General features: G+C 36.8%; 2 protein-coding genes across 3 annotated transcripts; both read right to left on the bottom strand.

Moving 5' to 3' along the window:
- Positions 1-326: 326 nt before the first annotated feature.
- LOC140779196 (uncharacterized) lies at positions 327-7297 on the bottom strand. Of its 2 annotated transcripts, XM_073124189.1 has the most exons (10): positions 7141-7297; positions 6123-6977; positions 5538-5744; positions 3988-5462; positions 3489-3789; positions 3153-3374; positions 2424-2597; positions 1932-2126; positions 1700-1813; positions 327-863 (listed from the first exon to the last, which is right to left on the bottom strand). In XM_073124189.1, exons 2-10 carry the CDS (start codon positions 6858-6860, stop codon positions 549-551), a joined length of 3741 nt encoding a protein of 1246 aa, XP_072980290.1. In that variant the 5' UTR covers positions 6861-6977; positions 7141-7297; the 3' UTR covers positions 327-548. The 2 variants fall into 2 exon arrangements, with proteins under 2 accessions (XP_072980290.1, XP_072980298.1); XM_073124197.1 differs by lacking the exons at positions 327-863; positions 1700-1813 and having other exon boundaries at positions 1965-2126; positions 2444-2597.
- Positions 7298-13281: 5984 nt separating this feature from the next.
- Positions 13282-21621, bottom strand: LOC140758297 (probable inactive leucine-rich repeat receptor-like protein kinase At3g03770). Its single transcript, XM_073094397.1, has 7 exons — positions 19660-21621; positions 18335-18468; positions 16176-16416; positions 15876-16087; positions 15696-15742; positions 15209-15317; positions 13282-13911 (listed from the first exon to the last, which is right to left on the bottom strand). Exons 1-7 carry the CDS (start codon positions 21008-21010, stop codon positions 13678-13680), a joined length of 2328 nt encoding a protein of 775 aa, XP_072950498.1. The 5' UTR covers positions 21011-21621; the 3' UTR covers positions 13282-13677.
- Between the last annotated feature and the right edge of the window lie 1118 nt (positions 21622-22739).

The raw sequence follows: 22739 nt of genomic DNA, 5'->3' as shown, positions 1-22739 counted from the left end.
AAATAATTTGAGAGTAGTCTGATACCAGAATTCATATAATGCACGATAATTTGTGGAAAAGGAACAGATGAATAGCTGTATTTTATTCTCCTGCAATTAAGAACAACTTTCAAGAACTCCTCTAAACATATAATTAATCGACGAAAGGAGAAGCAAATTGATAACTTTGGTTGTAGGGAACGACATCGATCTTTTAGGAATATATATGCTGAAGATCGCCATATCTGGATGGCCACTCAAGGATAGTCTACTCTATATTGAAGAATCAATCATATCAGGAAAAGGGCAACATTGAAGCACAACATTGTTGGCTGACTCTGATGATCTTGCCAAACTTGTAGTAAAACAAGCCAGGAGTTCTTTGCATTATTAAATCTCTGCTAAGATTACAGTGTAAAAGTAGGCCTTGTTCCTTATATATAAACAACATGCCCAGCATGTAGGCGAAAAATGATACAAATCCGCATTTACAGATGCTCAAGTCACTGGATGAAATTTATGTATTAAGGAATCAAAAGGAAAAGAGAAAGAATTGCCAAATATAACAATCAATCATTGCTTTGCCAAACCTCATGGAGAAGCTGATACCTGACAGCATGTGAAGAGTTTTTCTGCTTTGACTTGGCTGTGGAGGTTGAGGACATTTCAACTATTGAGGCTAAAGGTGAATCCATCAGCTCCTGAAGTTCATCATCACTGGTGTAGGACTTACGGATCAAAGACGATCCACTCCTCCTAAGACTTGGAGTTGCAACATCTCCTATGATGCTCAAAACTAAATCAACTGAAGGAGGAGAATAAACGACAGGGGAAGCATTGCATGGCACATTTCTTATTCCATCTTCGCTGTTCTCCAAATGACCCTAGTGATGGTGGTTATCAGGATTAGTAACTGAAAGACTGACAAATGAGTCATATTTTTTTCCTCTTAGATGTTTTCACCAAGAAATTCAGAAGAACAAAACATGGAAAATGAGAACATGAGAAATAAGCAGCTATAAAGAGAAGCATCATGCTTGGAGGTTAACGGTTTTAGGCTTTTTGCGTTTCATTCCTGTTACGAACATTGAGCTGGTGTAGGTTTTTAAACCTTTAATAGTTAGCTGGGATAGAAAGTTGACTTATTTTCAGGTGTTTATATACAAGTATACAGGTTGACTTATTTTCAGGTGTAATATTATCGTCAAAACTGGAATATCTAAAGGAAAGTTCCCACAAAGAAGCAAGCATTGCAGAGAGCATGTCTCCTCTATTTTGAAGATATAATAAAAAGAACTGGTTCTAAACTTTTTCTTTTCTTTGTTTTCCTTCACTTCAGATAATTCCATTGTGCTTAAGATGAACATACATAGTTGGGACTAACATTTTGTTGTAGGTAATTCCTCCATTTTCATCATTTTATCTGGTTTGGAATACTAAATCTTTTTCTCACTCTATTAATACATGATAGATCAACAAATGAAAGACAAACTTTGTGTATGTTAAAATCTCAATTGGAATTTTTTTCCTGATAGGGATGTTTCTTTCCTGATAATCTTTATTACTTACTAACGACAAATGCTTGTGCTTCCAAAAGATAACTGACAAAAAGAAGATGAAAAGATTGATGATTAACTCAGGCTTAAAAAGATATACTTTCATGGTCTAGTCCAAAAAAAATAAAGATTAATAGTCAATACACAAAATTTTGAGAACCTACCTCAGATTCCAGTGCCTCAAGCACATTTCCTGGTACGAGATCAGGACAAAATTCATCAGGCAGGAAGCTATCAAGGATCCGCTTGATAATTGATGGACTGAATGTTGGACAAACCTTTCCAAAATGATCGCATAGAATGAAAGAAATAAATGAGATTTTTTTATGAATATAACGGTTAGAGGAAAGTCACAAGTTTATGTAGTAAGACAGGAGTTCTATCTAATAGACATACCTCTTTCCTGATAGATCTCTCCAAAAGCATGTCCTTTGGGAGCATAAGAAGATCACTGAATGCACTTAGGAGATGGAAATATTTCAAGGATTCAGAGACATCAAGCCTGTCATCATCTTGCTCACTCTTGATTCGAGGTTGCTCATCCTCATCCAGACCCAATAGGTCAGTTAGCCATCTTGACCAGTTGCCAATCTAGCACCAAAATGAAAGAAAGATTTAGTACATGTATTTCTTTCTTTTTATTATATAATAAATGATCTGAACAATTAAACAACCTGGTCCCCAATATTTTGTGCTTTGGCACTAACAGAAGATAAGTAGGTCACCAAATTTACATCTTAATGGAAAAAAATCTTGACCAAGTACACAAACTACAAATTAGAAATATTCAGCAAAGCCAGATAATACTTGCATGAGCTTACCTAGGCATGAGAATGTAGAATATATATGTCGATAATTTAGTTAACACAATGTTATACTATCACTTACAGTATTTTTTAATTGAGCACCTGCACCGAAGCTTAATTTTCCAGATGAGACAGGGAGAACGTTGGGATCACTTATTGGGTCTGAAGTTGGGTCCGTTGGGATTTCATCATCAGATTCTCGTAAAATAGCATTGAACATAGCCACATCAAGTCTTGAAATGCATTGCTCCATGACCTGTAAACAAAACAGATGTTCTAAAATATATCTACGTGAATATAGTACACAGCACATAGGCAATATGCTACTTATACTTGTGCCACCTGATTTGCAACAACAAAATGGCCACAAATAAGTAACCAACTTTCTCAACCATAGGCAATCAATAGCAAGCCAACATGTTACATTATATTTGTTTCTCAGAAAGGAATAAGATTCAACCAAATAGACATTATGCGATAGTCTAGAAAGATATTAGAAGCATTACTAGACGAGAATTAAACACTGTGAAAGGGGCCATTCTAGTGCTCAACGTTCCCCCCAAATCTGTGGTAAAGGGGAACAAGATGTATGCATCTTTCCCAATTATAAGGAGGGGAACTTCATACAATCAGGGGTAACCTCACCGTTACCCTAAGTGATGTGTAAGTACTACATAGAAAGCCATAAGCAATCCAAAGGCCTAAGCTATCACGACTACTCTTTATTTAAAAATAATGGTTGTAGTATTCAAGTGAGCAATAGCACTTATTCTACACATTAACTCTATATAAGCCAAAGATCCGCACTCACTAATCTAGGCAGAATAGGCAAACAACCACATTGATGTCTTCCTGCCCTAAGGGGGCAAAGCCTTTCGGAGGCATCCTTAAAAGCTTTCTTCCAAATTTCCATTGAAAAGTTTGCATGTTCCTGATCAGGTGTGGTCAATGCTTTCCCATAACTTTTCTTCATGTGAGACCTTATCTTTGGTTCATTACTCTCAGTAGTGGACTGCATTTGTGGAGTAAAGGTCTGAAACAACAAAAACAATTGATGTCAATTGCTGATCAGGAAAGATGTACTATTAATCCAACTTGTGAAACATCATGAAACCAGAATAATAGTATAATCAGAGTTAGGCTGAACCTGCCACCAGATGGACTCGACAATTCGAGAGAATATCCAGTTTTCAATCTTTTCTAATGCAGATATGAATGTGTCAGGATCTTCCAAGTGATCAAACTCTTCAGTTAAAGTCAGATTTCCTTTCCTTCCTTTCTTTCGATAAATAGATTCCCATCGTAATGTTGCAGATTTCCTCTTGGACATTCTTCCAGGATCTCCTTCTGCAGAATAAGGGTCATTACTTCCACCAATTTCAGACAGCTTAGTTGCTTGGCTGACTATTGTTCTCAATACAACAGAATTTGACAACCAGAAGGTCAACCTGACTACGAAAAGCATATTAAGAAGTCAAAATATATAATTTCATATTCAAAACTGCTATTAAGAACAAGATTAAATCTATATAATGGTCTAGGAAACTATAGAACCTTAAGAGATGGTGAAAGCAGATTATTTGTTGACTACTTGCATTCCACCGTAAATAAAAAGAATTTTAACGTGAGGATAATATTTTACATGCCTTGGAACATCATTTCCACATGCTCTTGCAACCAAAACTAGTCCAGAGGTAGCACTTCTGGCCACACTTGCCCTCCTTTCTTTTGACCAGTGTTTCAAACCATGAAGATAGAGCCTTGAAATCCGTCGAGCTGGAGTGTGGACCTTTTGCGATGAGCTACCATGCTCAGCAGTTATGGAGTAAAGGCCTATCTCAACAGAAGCAGCTTCTCTTAGTTCTCCTTCAAGTAACTCAATTTTAAGCTCCAGTTCCCGAACTCTGTTACTAGAAAAACCATTACTGTTTATTGTAGAACTATCATCTGGACTGGAGCTTGTACTCTCCTGGTCATCCATTCCATCTTCTGTCCCAGACATTCTGCGACTGCGTACATCTCCTTGAAAATCAATTTCCTTCACATCTTCCATGGACTGATCACTTGATTTACGTGTGATGCTTCTCTTGACGTCTGATGGTGACCTCACAGAAAACTTAATGTTCTTTGCTCTATCACTACCTAAACTACTGTATGGTCTTACTCCAGGAAATCTCAGGGTGGAACTGGTCAAGTTAGATTGGAATGACATTTTACCGCTATTTTGTAGAAAATTTTTCTGCTCAAAGACTGTGTTTTGGTCTACATTTGTAACTGATACAACAGAAAGACTATCTGGATGATCAGTTGTCTGTTGAACTTCAACTGAATGGTTTTCTCTTTTGACTTCTGATCCATTTATAGTCTGGTTTTCATCTTTCTCCAGATTCATGAAATCAGAAGCATGATTAATTTCTGCTGACCCATTTCCATACTCTTGAGCTCTCACATCCTTTTCAATTGAATGGTTTTTGGTTTCCACTTCTAATTCATTTATCATCTGCTTCTCTTTTAAATCTTTCTCCAGATGTACGAAGTCAGACCCATGACTGCTTTCCATTTTGACTGCCGTATTTATGTTATCATGATGTCCCTCCTCCTTTTCAACATTACTTTCAGGTTCAGTATTGTTTAAAATCTTCTGCTTCTCAATCTGATCATTATCTAATGATCCGTCCATGTTCTTTGCTTCCATAGTATTTTCTTCTTCTACAGTGTTCTCTTCTGCATCTTCTTTGCTCCTGTCTTGAACCTTCTTCTCCTGGACTTCTTGGACCAAATAATCTGTCTCACGATCCTCCTTTATATTGCCAAGTACAATTTCTTTCTTCAAAATTTCCGAAATGACAGAGGATGAAGACAAATGCATGTCAAGGACTTCTGACTTCTCCAAGACAATAGCTGAGTTCCTTACCTGAGAGCTAGGCAAAGAAGTGTCACAATTCTCTGAGACCTCAGGATTGTTTGGTTGGCCTACCAACATCAGTTGGGGCTCATATCTATTTTGATCAATGGTAGCACCACTAAGGTGAGAGTCCACTCTTTCTGGTATGAAGTCCTCTTTTGCAGGCTCGGATTCCAATTGTATGCTTGTTTCTTCATTACAGCCCCTTCTGCTCTCCTGCATTGGCTAGCAAATTAGCATTACCTTTATATAGCAGCATTTGAAATTCGTAACTTTTAATGAGTTCCTTACCTGAGAGCTAGGCAAAGAAGTGCCATAATTCTCTGAGACCTCAGGATTGTTTGGTTGGTCTACCAACATCAGTTGGGGCTCACACCTATTTTGATCAATGGTAGCACCACTAAGGTGTGAGTCCACTGTTTCTGGTATGATCTCCTCTTTTGCAGGCTCGGATTCCAATTGTATGCTTGTTTCTTCATTACAGCCCCTTCTGCTCCCCTGCATTGGCTAGCAAATTAGTACCTTTATGTAGCAGCATTTGAAATTCGTTACTTCAAATGAAGATTGAATACTTTAGTTTTTATCATTAGCTTCTTTTAATTGTTCACAAGGCAATTACAATCTTAGGTTTAAGTGAAATTGTACAACCCGACAAATGATCATTCTCCTTCTACTCATTGACAATATGCATAAAGAAACAAGAAGAAAAAACAATTGTTCAAAATCTTGGCCTCCTTGGTTTCGTAAGATCCCTAGAAATATGGATAGCAGTTTGATGCATAATATTTCAGAACTTTCTTTAAGGAATTACGAATGCCAGTAGCAAACACAATACTGCAGAAACCATCAAATTTATAAGGATAATTAGTAGAATACCTCAATGTGCTCCTTTACTCCATTGCTACTTTGAACAGGCAGATTTGCATTCATATCTATAGTAGGTGATGAGTTAGAAAGTGAAGAATGTGAAGATTCATCTTCATCATCATCATCAGTAAAAGAAGCAATCTCTGCTTCTTCAGCATACTCCTCATTCATCAATACAGAAACCGATTCTTTTCCATCCTTATCCATTGACACCTCCTTATGTAGGCTTTCTCTTGATGATGTCGAGCCATCCCTATCAAATTGTTGAATCCTTAAATAAAGCACAGGTTGCGAGTTATTCCTAAAGCTCCTCTTGCAGCTGACTGGTGCACCGACAGTCACGGATTCCTTGAGGATCCCGAGCTCCGCCAAGTCCACTGCAGCACTGCCCAGATGCTGGCCTTTTGTCTTGTCCCTCCTAGGCTCGTATAAATTCAGTTCCAGCACATTCTTCTGAAACGTGCCTGAGTCATTGCCTTTTGTTGATCCTTCCTTCAAAAAACCGACTTTGAGTTTAAATGACTCATTGAATTCAATCTTCCCTTCCGCAGCAGTCGATCCAAGCGAAGGCGCAACTGGGTTTGTCGATCCAGAGTTGCGATCTCCATTCTCCCAACTGAGGACCACGGAGCGGAGGGATTTCAGGGATTGAGACGGCGGCCATGGCTTGATTTCTTGTATGTGAATGATGTAATCAACATGAATCGTTGTGCCTTTCCTGTTCTTTGATCGGAGACCCAGCACCATGGTTGCAAGATTGGATTTTGATCCTCGATGTGTTACTTCTGGGTTCCAATCAGCATACTCTGTGAGCTCTTATTGGCAATTCAGCTAATAGGTTGCGCGCATCATCTCTCCCCGGAGCTTTCAACAATGAAAAGAGATTGAAAGAGAGTTAAAGCTAACAGAATTCAAACCACGACAGTAATCCATTCACCTTTTAGCGAGCAATTAATCCATCAAAAAAACACATTTTGAACAACCCAGAAGATCTGAAACATAAACTTCGAAGAAGAAGACATCATACCTACAATGGAGAGAAATGTCGGTCACTCGCAAACTCTCATTCCTTTTCAACTCTGAATGGGTAAAGAAAGCAACCCAAGAGATTGAATCGAATTCTCTCAATACTTATTACTTATATATTATATACAACAATACTTTACTACAAATAAAGCAGTGTGTGTGTGTGTGTGTGTGTGTGTGTGAGAGAGAGAGAGAGAGAGAGAGAGAGAGAGAGAGAGAGAGAAAGAGAGAGAGAGAGAGAGAGAATTTTAGTCAGAGAGCGTAAAGAGTTGTTCTCTAAAATGTCCGTTCATGGGTTGGAAGTATTAGCCGACGCCTAAAATATTCGCGCTTTCTGGAACACTGTTGGAAGAGAACTGCGGGCCGTTCGACCGAGATCGGACGGCGATGGAGGTTCGGACGACAGGATTTGGCACACCACGTTGACGTCGTGGAAATCGAGCTAGATTCTGCACTGCCGCCACGCGACTGGTGATGGGGCGATCTCAGCCGTCCAAAATGGTGGGCCAGGTTTGTTTTCGAGGTTGGGAGTGGATCGCCTGCAAGCTTGGCTGTAGCTGGGTACTTAGTGGGTCAGTATTGGTTGTCAAACCATCATGACGTGTGATAAAAATGATACAACCTTTGTCACACTTCTGAGTTATATAATAAGGAATAATTACACTTTGACCCCTGAAATATTACCTATATTTATAATTTTTCTCTCATTTATTATTGATGACACAATGACACATTAACCTCTCTAACATTAGAAAAACTCTAAAACAATTTTTCTATTAATTTTTTTAAAATTAATATGTGAGTGTCACATAATTAATTTTAGACCTTATGACTTATGGCAATAATTTTAACCCTTGTTGTCTCATCAAAATTAAAAATACCTTTTGAATATTTATATGTGACCCTTCAACAATCTTATAGTTTGACTTTTATCCAAAATTTTATTAATATTTAACAAAAAGTGATAATATGATATCTTATTAACCCTTAATTTTTATTCTTTTCTATCAAAACTATTTTAAGTATTTAGAGTGAAAGAAATATAAACCTAATAAATTTTCACAAAAAGAATACTATCATTTTAACATTTTGATTTTTTATATTAAAACTAATATTAATTAGGTAATTAAAGATTAGTCAAAACTATAACTACAATGGATTTAAGTGTTACAAATAAAAATTCAATGAAGGATAGGAAGGGTATTTTACCCATCAGGTGTAATTTGTTCCAAATAATTATTACACCACCTCACAACCTTTTATTCTCAATTAATTATCCCTTCCATAAAGATAAGATAAGATGTCAACACAAACTGTACTAATACTCAAAAAATGCGGGGCTTTATATGCAAATCTCCCTGTTAAAACACCGCTCAGCCAATCAAAAGGCTTCCAAGCACCTAATTGCAGGAAACTCCTACAACCAGAGCTGCAAGAGATCACCTGTAAAGGAGGTTGGTGAGTGGTGACACCGGAGAGGGGCCCCATTAGAATGTGAGACGAGCCAAAGCTGACGAAGGAAAAGTCCATAGTATTGAGCTGTAAGGTGGGCCCGCTATTATGGCGAAAGCCCACCATAATTGATTAATTCACTATTCCCCCCATTTTGCCCCCCCAAAAAAACAAAAATTTATAAAGGTATTTTACATATATACCCTTCTAAAATCTCTTATTCATCTCTCTCTAACTAGCCGTTAGAAAAGATAGAAATATCTTTATTCTTATTTTACGCATGTTCCTTTCGGTTAAGAGGGGTATTTATGTCTTTTCATCTGCTAAATTACTAAGTAATTAATTTATAGGCATAAAAAAGCCGTCACAATTTTTAGATGTTGGAAGTGTTTCGTTAATTAATCGCACACGATCGGTCGGGTTTGGATCAGAGTATCTAACCTAGCCCGATAAAGCTCTTAGGGTTGGATTCGGACTTTGCTTAGATCCGAAATGGATTTGTTCTATTCTTCTAGATCTGGAAGGATGTTATGGATTGCATAAATTAGTTAAGACATAATTTTTTAAGGAAGTAGGTAAAATAGAGAAGGGCATCTCATGATGGTTACATTCTAATTTCCTTTTTGTTTCATTATAGAAGCCATTATTATTTTAGTCATGCATGAGAATAAATTAATGGAATGCATCAATTAAAGAAAGAAGTATTAGGATGAGGTTGGTGAGGGCAAGAGATGGCAGTTTAAGTGTCATGATCTTGATTTAGTCTCAATATATCTTTGAGATTTTTATATAATTGATCTTCGTTATATTTTTAAGAATATTATTATCGCCACCGAAATCATTGAGCTCTTTTAAAAGTTTTATTTTGTCTGAATGGAATTGAAAATTAGACTCAGATTAAGAATAGATTTTTTTTTTCTCTTGTATGAGTTACTTCAAATATTTGGGAAGCTTTCTAATATTATCCAAAATCATAGTATAAGAACATAATTATTACTTAATATTTTGCACTCTAAATTTCAAGAAAGAAAGGTATTGTAGCCTTTTGTATGCATCTGTGAATCTTTTAACAAACATCTAATCATAATGGCAATTTGAAAAGAGAGAAAAAGATTTCAGTGACAATTATAATATTATGTAAAAATTCCTATAACTTTTCATTGTGAGAGGGTAAATGCCAGATAGATTTTTTATGTCTAAATGACCATCCATAGTATCAATCTCTTTTGTTGCTTTTGGATGCCAGGTAAGTTATAATCATAGGAGTTGGCAATAATTATTGCTGCTAACAAAAGCATTCTCTTGTTGTATTGATGATAAGAACTTTGTGTGATGTGGTTGGATCCTTTCCCTAGACTTCATCATTTGGTATGGATCCACATCTTGGTATTGTGGAAGATGTTTAGCTCAATTTCAACTTGCATCCATGTATTTTAAACTAAGCAATTAATCGTATATTCCACACTGAATTATATCGTTACTCAGTTGTTAACATGGATATAAAAATACTTACTTACTTGAATATAATAATTTGATTTGAGGATAATAAGGGTAATTTGGTTATTTAATAGTTTGCTTATGATGAAAAATATCAGCGTTGATGAACTTAATGTGATCAGAGTCTAATTGAGTCACCTCATAGGAGAGATTGGATTTGCTGGGTCGAACATATTTATCATAATATTAGTTGTTTAATATTTTTAGAAAATTTATGGTATCGAGCTCGATAGTCAAACCCTTGACCAATGGTGTTCGGATGCCGGAACATAAGAGCGGCCTTCATTGAAGCATTTGAACAACTGAGCAACAATGCTCGAATACCACAATTTGAAAATAGCATAACGTCGAGACGTTCAAACTCCTAGTCAACTGCGTTCAAGTGCCCCAATTTGAGAGCTGTCTTTGCCGAAGTGTTGGAACACCCGACCAATGACGTTCAAGTACCTTAACCTTAGAGCAGTCTTCGTCAAAGCATTTCAACGCCCATCAAACAATATTTGAACACCCTAACCTGAGAGTACTATTTATCAAAGGGTTTGAACTCCTATTCAACGGCATTTGAACGTCTCAACCCAAGAGCAATTTTCATTCAACGATGTTTGAATGTTTGACGTTGAGGTCATTTCGTGTTAGGGTAATTTAAACATTTTTGAATTTCTGGCTAGCATCTAAATATATGGAAGACAACCACTTTGAAATTATTAAAGAATATCAATATTTTCTACTTTCTTTTACCTCTAGCTTCCTTATTATCTCTCCTAGTCTTCTCCTTCGATCTAGCATCGACGCTGTCAAGATGACGTCATTCCCTTCCTTCTCAACTGTCAATCCTCTTGGTCCAATAGGGCCGACTATCTTCTCCCCCCTGCTTTAGACCTTAGCTGTCGCTAGCTCCTCCCTTCTTACCTGTTGATCCCCCTTTTTCCTTTCTAAATCATATATCTTCCTGACACTGCTATCATCTTTATTATCCTTTCCGCTTCCATCATGTAGACCTTATCATCTCACCGATTCCACTACCTAATCGTCTACAATTATCTCCAACAAAACCAAACGTAGCCCGATACATAACAATTGATATCAGAGCTCACCTTAGTCTGGTCCCCAATAGATTCACATTGATTCTAATGTTTGTATTGTTAGTTTTGAATGGAGAATCTAATTGTTGCAACTTAGTTTGGACCACAGAGGGTGTAATAGTTATAAGGTGTTTAGTTGTTAAGATATGAATAACGAGGGGGATGGGACCAAATATCAAAAGGACATTGATACTTTTGGAAAAGTGCTAGTGTGGGTATCTTGATAATTATCTATGTTCCATAAACATGGTCAAATCCCCTCTTCTTTATGTTGGAAATATAACACTCCCATTCGACACAGTCACGTGCACGCCCATGTGACACACATGGTGCGCACAATAGGACAGGCGGGGCCCGCCAAGCATAGATGTACACCTAAGCTTAGGTAACAATTATACTAGTGAGTGTAAAATATCAAAATAATTAACTATCTAATTAAACTAATTTACCTTAATTTTAGGAAGCAAATTATATAATTAATAAAATTAACAAGAGGGAGCAACCCCTTTGCTACAATGTTGGGCCGGTCCAGCATTGTTGTAGAAAGCGGAGGAGGAACCAAGGAAGAAGAAGAGGAAAGAAAGAAAAAAAGAAAGAAAGAAAGAGAAGGGAAGGGAGGAAGAATCGGGTCGGGCGGGAGGGGCTCAGCCACTGCTAGCCTCTCGCCAGCAGCTCGGTTCCAACAAACCCGAGAGAGAGAGAGAGAGAGAGAGAGAGAGAGAGAGAGAGAGAGAGAGAGAGAGAGATGAGGGAGGAGGCTCACCGGTATTGGTAGCACGGCAATGGAAGCAACAGCAACGGTCTGAAGTGGTCGACGTCAACATACCGAGAGGGATAGGGAGTTTGAGAGAGAAGAGCGAGAGTGAGTGATGGAGTTTGAGAGGGAGAGAGAGAGGCAGCGGCAAACAGGCAAGGCCTCGCTTGGTTGGCCAGGTCGACGATTGGGGGGGCGCGTGGCGCCCTCAGCGCGTGCCCACTAGCATGGCACAAGCTCGTGCAATTAAATAGCTATTATTATTATTATTTCTTTATTTATTTATTTTTAAGATCTAGGTTATTACAAGAAATATTATATATTTGATATGAATATTCTATTAACTTTTAAGCTCATATTTAAGTGAGGTTCACACATTATTAATAATAGATTAATAGTGGAATTAAAAGATCTCAAAGAGTACTTTCATGTCATAAATTCACTTATTCATTCATGAAGAGAAGTGAACTAAAATGGGCTTTAAAGTGAGTATCATGTCAATAGAAATAAAATTAAAAAAAAAGTGAGTTTAGTACTATATTTAATATTTGAGAAATTTTAGTATGATATATAAGTGTCAAATTTCTCATGGGCTTTGGGTCTTAAAAATATACTTATTTTGTGAGTAAAGAAATACTATGCAAATTAACTCACATGCATACACATTGTCTGGCATGTCCCTATCTGATACAGTTCAGAAATGATGCCTTCAAATTAAAACTATTAATCGGTTGAATTCCCAAAGTGGTGCATTTTTTTGTGACCAGTTGTACGTCCACTGTTTTAGAGGCAATTTGCGAAGGACGAATTAGTCTTAAAGAAACATTGACCAACATTAAACTCGAATATACATAATTTTACATTCTAAAATCTATAAATTTATTTAATTATATTTTATCATATTTTGGTGACTGGTAGATTATTCAACTCCAAATTGGAATAGGAAAACATAGATTAGGGGTCACATAAGGAGATATTAATCATAATATAAATTATATTATATTTAGGTAGTATTTGACTACAAACTATAAATACATGATCCCTAATTCATGGATATGAGTCTTTTATTCTTCAACCAGAGATTGCTTTAGTTTGAAATGCATAAATTGAAATTGAGCCAAACCAGAGTTAAACTGTAATTTCCTCTAGTTTTTCTTTGTGAGAATAAAATAATTTGCATTAGTTTCATTGAAGTTAAATTTAAAGTTTCTCTTTGAAGAACTTTCTTCCATCACATAACGCTCCTACATCTCATGAAGTTCTTAGCATCAGAAGTCGACACAAGATCCCGTCAAATAGATGTAAGATTTCATTGAATGCTCTACAACTTGAGAATTGTATCCTTTCAATCAGGAATCAAACATCGGCAATATTCTTAAATTAGTTTAGAGCAAGCTTTTTTATTGTCCTGACAAAGGACTTACTATTACTTCAAACAAACTCATACAAGCCACAATTTATTTTTTTTCTTCAGAAAAAGGCACACGATACATTTGAACAACAGTGTACATAAATCCGTTGAGAAGGCTTTGCCTCATTGCAAGCAATGACAACAACATTTATGTTACAAATTACATCAATGAGGTCGTGGGAAACACGTTGATAGACAATGAACCTGTTATAGTATCTCCCAATTGCTACACTTGATTGATGAACAATATCTCCAAGCTGTGGGAGTGTGGTACTTAATTGGCATCCTTGTCTGGATATCACGAAATATGTGAAGCTGCAGGCTTCAACTTTTGTTTCTGCATCATGCTTGGGAAGCAACTTCTGATTTCTGATCACCATCAGCTGTTACCTGGATTTGTGATGCGTACTGCAGGTTCCATAAGACCTCTTCAATGGAAGGGCGGGTAGAAGATTCAGAAGACAAGCATTTGGTGGTTATGGAGATCACAGTTGACAGAGACTCCTGTGAGGAAGTACCGATAACAATTGGATTAAGAACGTGATTTCGCTCCTCCTGTCTGCATATTGACTTAGTCTGCACAAAAGGAATAGTAGTAAGATCATCTTTGCACCACGAAAAGAAGAGAGGTTATATAAGCATGAAACATAAAAGAAGCCTTTTTGTACCCAGTTCTTTATTATAATCTCAGAAGATGTTGTCAAATATAAACAATCATGAACCACAGTAGTTTCTCAGCTTTTCTTTTGCCCTGCCATGCTTTGTTTCTATCTTGTTCCCTACATTAAATATCACTCGTTTTCTCTTCCACTATCCCAATGACATTGGCAGAGTCAAAGAAGGGAGAAATTGGAAAAGGAGGAGAGAGAGTAATGAAGGACTGGAAACAACATGAAAATATGTTCGAGAATATGGAGAATTTTCAAGAAAACAATATAACTATTAGACTATTAGCAATTATGCCACAGTAATCTGCCACAAGAAGGAAATCATAAGTTACTAGATCCTACTAGTTCGATGATTTCTCTATTCAACAAATTCCGAAGTCTTTGATTGTTCTCCACATGAATGAGAATCCCAACAGAAAAGATTGCATGCAATATCCACCACTATACAATCTCAAAAAGCAAATTCCACATCTACATTAAGATGCCTCACCACATGCAGCCCCTATACATGTTGATAGGTAGTTAATGATAAGATGAGCAACCCCACCACACAACACCAAAATAGTGAATAGGTGGACTAGCGAGGTTTAAACCCATGATCTCTAAAAAAGACTTGTTCTGATACTATGTTAGATAATCAATCCACTTAAAAACTTATATCGTTAAGTAACCAACAATGTTTATCATGCTTTTTAACATGGTTACTCATGCATTTCTTCGTAGTGCTGACTAGGAAACTAATGTACTGCAGCATGTACCATGCAAATACCCAGCTCGCTGTGCCAAAATAGGGGGGCTCGTCATTTGTGTATATATAGGGTCTCTAACACCTAAAAATGTAAATCATTCGGGATTGATGAGCCATCTCAACTTTGACGTGGTATCAGAGCGGGTTTTTCTATCCAACATTCTTTTCTTTGGACCTGACATATGCGGAAGTAACATGATGTCAAATTCAACTCCACAACTTGGCATGCAAATGTGTAACTGTTTTCTAAGGGGTGCTGTCTTGTCCCAGAACAGGTTTATGTGTAACAGTTTTCTAGGGGGTGCTCAGTGGTAATGAGGAAAATTCACCATGTATTAATTGGTAGGTTCTGGATAGATTTATAGAAGATTAGAACATTCATGCAATTCAAGAAAACTCTGCTGTATTATGCTATTCTTTTATATACATAAAAGCATTATGAAGAAAGAAGGCATACCAATTCAGTTAATAAGCAATCTTCTTTTCCAAGTAGTCCTGGTCTTGTGATCATTTCGAGTATGATATAACCAAAAGAATAAACATCATCCTCCAAATTGACCGTTTCCCTAGAGAGACAATAACCATGTATCAAATTTATGTAACAAGAGCTTACTACTGTGAAAAATAACCAAGAAGCACTGTGACTGAAGTTACAACAGCTTTTTGTGTAATAATGCAAGGAAGCTACTCTTGCAGAATCATACTATTATGTTTTCCAGTGCTTGGTAAAGAAAAAGGTTATCTAATCTTAAGATTGGATAACTGAATGTACCATAGTACTGTAGTGTGAACATGGATAACTACTTAAACTACAAATAATATCATGTAAATTTTGTGCATTTTCATGAGAGGAAGCAATGTTGGACAGATTTATGTTTGGAGTAGTTTATGTGGAGACCAAAGTGGTAACTTTTTCATACAAAAAATATTCTGTAGAAACTCACGGTGTTGCATATTTGCTTTGAATTGTTTTCTGACCTTCTGCTCTTGCCTGGAAACCAATAGACAGTGAGTGTCAAAATACATGTGGAATTTTATATAGACAAAGCACGTTCTGAAATACTGAAGCTACATTAAAGCTATAAGCTTAACAGAGGATCCTCAGTTTGTCAAAGTATACCGACCTCATGTTTGTAAATCTCATCAGTAATTATAGACAACCCATAGTCACTCAATTTTGCTATCAAGTGCTCATCAAGCAAAATGCTGTTGGTTTTTAGTCGATTATTAAAGGAACCAGGTATTATCCCTGTATGTAGAAAATGAACTGCCTTTGCAATGCCAATCAAGACTTGCAATCTATCTGACCAATTCAAAACCCTCTCCGGGCTGCAACCTGTACGAAATTGCAGGTAGAAGCATCAAGACCAGAACACAAAGATAAAACCATGCGCATTAGTTGAACAGGGAAGAAGCCTCCCTACCAGAAAGAAAAGACCGCAGACTTCCATTAGGTATATACTCATAAACAAGGAAAACCCTGTTCACACTTGAATCATCTAGTGTGCTGTCAACACAGTGCCCCAAGAGACAAACCAAATTTGGGTGGCGAAGTTTTGCAAGCAGATCTAATCGAAGCTTGAGGTTCCTAATTGAATGTCTCTTGAACAATGCCAAACATCTTATTGCAACAAAAGTTCCATTCTCCAATCTCCCCTTGTAGAGCTGAAAAATATGACATGGATATCAAATATATGAACCTAATCTAGAAAATTTTGAGCATAAAAAAAACGAGAGGAATAATGCCAATATGAAGTACAATGGCTTTTGTTATCCTAATACTTAAGACTAAAATCAACCTATTAATTTCATGCCTATTAAGATAAATCCAATAGAACTTTGATATGCCACATTTGTATGACTGCTCCAAACTTGAAAGATGAAATTCACTGAATAAATTTATTTTGTGCTGTTCCATGAAACCATATTCTGCTTTCAGGTCTAAAAATTCACAGGAACTAGAAGGCATAAGTTTTTTTCTTGTGCAACTACTTAAGCTTGTTATGCAAGTCCTGTAAATTGTCAATACTGGTCTCAAATTTTTATCGTTATTGTAGAAATATATTTTGTATGCTAGTAAACTTGACTTTTTTTTAGAATTAGTAAACCATGTCGATGTGATGGAAAAGGAAAGAAGAGCATTATTAAACTGCATGTTTATTGAAAGCTAACAGTCTGCCTAGGCAGGAAAAAGGAAAGATGAAGTTTATTGTTGTAGCTTGTTTAATATTCTACCATTGCTCAAAACAGCACCGTTATCCTGATTGCATCACCCTTTACCATCTGCATGAATGACCCATGTTACTCTTCCTCCCTGTTTTAATAAATCTTTTCTCATTCTCTCTTTGCTTTTTTCCTCTTTTGCAGCTCTTATCTACCATTTTTTCTTTTGAACTATGACCTGTATTTTGTTTGACTTTTCATTTTGTTCAATCATCCTTATTTTTTCCTCCTTCCTCGAAGCCATTCTGTAATAAATCATTTCATTCCAAACCCCTTTTCCATTCTTTTGTTTGCATAAAGAAGATCGATGAAACAAACAAATGATCAAGCATCTGCGGACCAAAGAGGTGAAGAGAGGGCATTCAAGTAAGTAGGCCACAGTAAAATAGCGAACATTTTTCACAAAAATGTAACAAAGCCAAAATTATATAAAGTGATTAGGTGTGTGAAGGAAGAGGTTATGACAATGCAGAATTTTCAAATTCTTGCAAATCTGGGATATCTCAGGTCAATCGCCAGACAATGAGAATTCTATCATTTATTAGTTCCAAAGCAAGGTAATCAAAAGTGAATTTCAACTTGCCTTGAAAGATACTGCAAAGTAACGCTGAGTGAGGTAAAGAAGTGGAGGTAAGGAATAAGCAAAAGGAGAAAGGTAGAAATATTCATGGGTAGGGAGGTTCTAAAGTATAATCAAATTTAAGATCTAACTGAGGGCTGAAACTGTGAGTTGTCATGCAAAGAAGTCGCGCAGATGGTAAATGAGATGGCTGCTTCCCTATGATGGTCAGTTTAGTGGGTTCCAACAGACTACAGTGATATTATTGGAAACCTTTAAGAAGCATTACAAAAGCATCTAGCTTGAGAAAAAAAAAAGGTCGGGAGAATCAATTGTTTGATTAAATAAAGGCTGACAAAGATATCTGTACATAAATTGGTTGATTCAGTTTTAGTCATAGGTTGCAAACATTAGATATGTCGGAAAACCTGAGTACCTGCATGCACCAAGGTTTAAAGATAGCTGCAAATAACTTGACATCACCAAGGGGGAAACATCAATATCTCGTCACAACGATAGCATGGCATCATTTATCAATTTTACTAACCAAAATAAATTTTGTAACTATCAAACCGTGACAAGGGAAGGAAATTCCTTCTTCGATTAGCCAGATACAAGCGAGGGTATGCAAAGTCACTTAGCTTGAAATTAAGAGAGTAAAGGGAGCCAACTTTTCTAAAACATACGGTTTCGGCATTCACATTTATGTGGTTCCTTGATTCTTCATGCACTTATAAAAAGATGTTGGTGCATATAAATGTCGATTCACCTATAAAGACTCAAAAGTTCATTAGTAAGCACCTTTCCAAGTGATCCCTCGCCTATATATGCTGACCTTTCAAAATTTTTGGTCGCTTCCTTCAGCTCTTCCACAGAAAAAACCCGATGTATAGGCAGCATTTGTGTCCCTAGCTTCACAGCTTGAGAAATATACCCTGAATTCATTAAAAAAAAAGCAAAATAGAAAAATAATAAATATTTAGGAAAAGAAACAAAATTGAGAAACATGCTACTGTTATAAATGTATCATAAATGCACCATTTTTCAGCGAAAATTTCTCTTGTATGGAAATACTAATGAAGCATGTCAACCCCTTGACAGACCTGTAGGTCCTAAAGTAATTGAACGCAAGCGCATATAATCAAATCTTAGATCTCAAAGAAGAATAAATCTGTTTGAATGCATAAATGAAATTCTCCATCTGGTTGAAAACCCTATAAATCTTCATTCATCTTTTCTCCATTCAAATCACTTCCTATTCTACAAAGGAGGCAGGTTTTATAACCCCTTGGATTTTTATTCTACGAATTATATCGGTTTCTTGGCATAAACATCTTTAAGTAATGCTTAGTGGACAAGAATTATGTCATACCTATGCCAACTAAAAAAGCAGGCTGTAAACCAGAGTTGAGAATCTTGATATAACAAGTTATGTTAACCTCATCGGCTCATCCTACTTGTAGCATACCTAATCCTTCCAAAATATAGATAAGTAGCTACTACACAGTGCGGCTACCTCCTTGTGGTTATGTCTAAAATCCCTCTTGTGGTTATGTCTAAAATCAAACTACCTCCTGAACCATTTGTATCACTTTGTCCCATATAGTTTAGACTAGTGTGTAATTGTTAACTTTTCCATCTACATTTAAAAGAGAAAGTATGATTTATTATAATACCCCTATGACATTAATAATCTCATTGTTTGAGTAAATATGAATCTTCTATCCATATTTTTAAGATGATTAAATAATTTAATTCTATGATCATATATTTAGAGGAAGATATATTGTGATAATAGATAATAATTAATATTTAAGGCTTGTAAGTTGTAATCTTAGATAGGAGAGGAAAGAAGATGTTGAAAGTGCATTTTGTTTTAAATTTGAAGAATAGAATACAGTGAGTAAATTTAATGGAAGGAGAAGGGTAATTTTGATATTTTAATATTCATTACGGTGGGAAAAAATTCCTCTAATAATTTTCTTAAAAAAATTATACTTTCTCTATTAATTTGACATCAATATGCAGAGGAATTGCAAAACATCAAGGTACATGAATGGGCGACAGCAAAATGTAATGATCCCGACTAAGAATAATAGAGAATCTCTCTGGAGCAGAATACTTACTTGCATTTGCAAGAAGCTCAGAGGAAAATCCTGTGGCTGAATTATCCTGCACGGACTTTGGCAATAAATGCTGTTCTGATATTGCTCTCCGACAGTTTTGTCTGCAGAAGACCAAGAAGACAAGCATACCCATGAGCACAATGAAGGTAATTCCTCCAATTACTGCAACCAGCAATACTACTTCCTTGCTCTTGGAGCTTCTCTCTTTCGTATGACTGTCCTGACAATATCTAGCTTCATGCTGCCTCTTAGGGTCAACAGTCAAGCAATTTTCATTTAACTTGACAATCCGCTTGTTCGAATTTTCCGTCAGGCAAGCAGGTATGTCACCAACTAGTCTATTAGCAGATAAATCAACATAGCCTAGTTGGCTACTGCAAGTTATACTGCTGGGAAGAGACCCGCTGAGCATATTAGATGCCAGGTTCAAATAACTAATATTTGGAAGAGAAAAGAGGCCTTCAGGTGGAGTTCCCTGAAGAAGGTTAAATGATAGGTCAAGGTGTTGAAGCCGACTCAATTCTGCAAACTGCTGAGGAATCTCACCGGTCAGCGAGTTCTTGCTGAGTAAAATGGTCACCATGCCTTTAGGCATCACTGGTAGTTCCAAGGTTAACTCATTGCCTCTCAAATCCAACATCTCAAGGCTCGTTAAGCTGCTCAAATCTGGAATCTTGCCCGAAATATGATTGCCCGGCAAAGCAAGTTCAGTGAGAGTTGCAACTTTGCTAATGGATGCCGGTATGGACCCTTTCAACCGATTGTTCTGCAAGCTCACAACAGTGAGGTTCGAGAATGAGTCGAACCAATCAGGAACTGTATCGTTGAAGTAGTTCCCATCTAACGTCAGTGTTTGAATTTTTGTCATGGCAGATAACTTCGGAGGGATTGAACCATACAGGAAATTGGAACTCAAATCAAGCACTTCAAGAGAATACAGACGGTGAATTTTGTCCGGGAGAGGGCCCCAAATTCCCAGAGAAACGAGAATAACTACTCTCAGTGTAGTCAACCTTGTCAAGGTTGTAACAAAGGAATCAACAACAAAGGCATCTGAGAGAGTTAGATTGGGTATTGAGTGACCATTAAATTTATCAAGCTTGCTAAGCTTGTCGCCCACAATTTTGAGCTCCGTCACAAAGCTTCCTTCGCAGGTGACGCTAAGAACTGATGAAGGCTGTGTCCAGCAAAGGTCGTCGGTGTTATTCCAGGCGTCCAAGTGTCTCGGGTACTCCAGCTGTTTCCTCATCTGCAGCAACAACTGGGTATGTGTAGATTGTATTTGCTCACTTCTCGGGATTAAAAACAAACAGGTTAAGGTCACCACGAGGAACTGAAGAGGGCACGCCATTGAAGTCTCTGTATGTGTTATGATGGCAAAAGAACAGAAGAACAGTGCCCAGGGTAATTATATCTGCCTCTTAAAAACTAAACTGTGACAATGTGGGTCAGAATTGCGCTCAGTTTATCCCTCATCACAAAAAAACAAACTTTTCGCCAAACTCCACAAACCCGAGAAGGAAGAAGCGATGTAGTTGCAAATAAATACAGAATAATGCACGAACTCCTCGGCAACTCACGAGTTAAGACCTCAAAATCTGAACTTCGAAGCCAAGTTGGAGAAAAACCCACCGACAGAAACACAAAAATTTGGCCAAAGAACGCGAATAACTCCACAAAACCCAGATATCTGATATATCCTCCTCTAGATCTCCTCGCCCAGAAGCTTGCAGAAGAAGAAAGGGGCCGCAACTTCTCAAAAGCCAAAGAGATGTCCTCCTTTGGAATCTCTGGATTCCGCAAAGTGGGTTCTGGAACAGGGGAGGTAAAGAGGTAGGTAATGGGCGCAAAAGAGCATTTAAGAAGACCACATGGCCTCACCCTGCGAAGACCGGCATCCGTCTCTCGCCATTATTGGACCTCTCTCTCTCTCCCCCCCTCACCAAGTGACTATAGAGCAGGAGACGGATATACTAATGGAGACGGCCAAAAAAGGACAATAATTTTATAATTAATCCCCTCTATTTTTACAAATTTACGAATTCGTCCTTATCATTTCCCTCTCGATATTGTTGACCGTTTGCGAGAGGACCGTTTGATCCCCTGGAAGGGGGTGCCGATGAGATAGATATACGAGGGTGGAATTCAAAAACACTAACCGTTATTTAACTAAAAAGAGTTCAGCAGACATTGGGAAGACAAGGGAAGGTGGTACCTCTGATTAGATTTGATTAGCAAATGCTTTTGAGGGGAAAAGTGCTTAGATTTCAACTTTGGAGATTGTGTTCCTTGGAATGTTTTCTCCAAGACACTGTTTTTTATGAGCCCCAAATGTGAGATTACTGTTGGATTGATCTCTATTTGCCTAATCTCACCAGCACTACACTAATCACCAAATATCACTGTAATGCACTAATACTTTATTTGTCTTTTAGCATTTCTTTTTTGAAGGTTTAAATTTACTCTGTTTTTATTTAGTTTTCAGAATGTTTTAAGAAGATTGACTTAGTTTTATGGTTAATAAGTGTGGCTTGACTTTTTTTTTCAGTAATTAGATGACTCTGTTTACAAAATAATAATAATAATAATAATAAAATAGCTTTATTTACAAAATAGTTAAAATACAATTAATTTTTTTCTCTCTAGAATATTATAGAAGAAAAAATCTATTAAAATATATAGAATATTTATTTTTCCAATACCCATTGTTTGATCAGTAGTACCATGAGCTTAGTGCCCAATTCACTGCTCTCATCTTCATGTGCATGTACTTACTGCAATAAAAGTTATTTAATCAGCATTAATGATAATAATAAGGGATGGAAGACAAGAAGGCCCACATGACATTCTTATAAGCTTAGCCTTTAGGTTGTTGTTGTTGCAGTCATTGCCTTGGGTAACATGGCAAAGTTTAAGTTTTGATGGAGAGTTTTTTGACCAAACTAGCCCTATTTTAACCCTTCTTTTTTTATTGGTAAATTTGCATATATAATACCATGTCTTTTAATAAAATTGTGATTTACACTTTATATTTTTATTATTTATAAATCGAGTTCTATGATTTAACGAATATGTATAGA

The sequence above is a fragment of the Typha angustifolia genome, chromosome 3 (assembly GCF_048772165.1).
Source record: "Typha angustifolia cultivar Huaian chromosome 3, ASM4877216v1, whole genome shotgun sequence".
Lineage (NCBI taxonomy): Eukaryota > Viridiplantae > Streptophyta > Magnoliopsida > Poales > Typhaceae > Typha > Typha angustifolia.
The sequence above is the reverse complement of the archived record's forward strand: the minus strand, read 5'-3'. Positions and strand labels throughout refer to the sequence as shown.

Excerpts from the sequence above, each read along its gene's own strand:
- LOC140779196 (XM_073124189.1), bottom strand. The coding sequence starts at position 6,860 with ATGGTGCTGGGTCTCCGATCAAAGAACAGGAAAGGCACAACGATTCAT. Across the intron at positions 3,375-3,488 it reads TCGAGTCCATCTGGTGGCAG|ACCTTTACTCCACAAATGCA; the intron begins GTTCAGCCTAAC and ends TTGTTGTTTCAG. Across the intron at positions 864-1,699 it reads TTGAGGCACTGGAATCTGAG|GGTCATTTGGAGAACAGCGA; the intron begins GTAGGTTCTCAA and ends CACCATCACTAG.
- LOC140758297 (XM_073094397.1), bottom strand. The coding sequence starts at position 21,010 with ATGGCGTGCCCTCTTCAGTTCCTCGTGGTGACCTTAACCTGTTTGTTT. Across the intron at positions 16,088-16,175 it reads TCTGCGGTCTTTTCTTTCTG|GTTGCAGCCCGGAGAGGGTT; the intron begins GTAGGGAGGCTT and ends AATTTCGTACAG. Across the intron at positions 13,912-15,208 it reads ATTGCTTATTAACTGAATTG|ACTAAGTCAATATGCAGACA; the intron begins GTATGCCTTCTT and ends CCTTTTGTGCAG.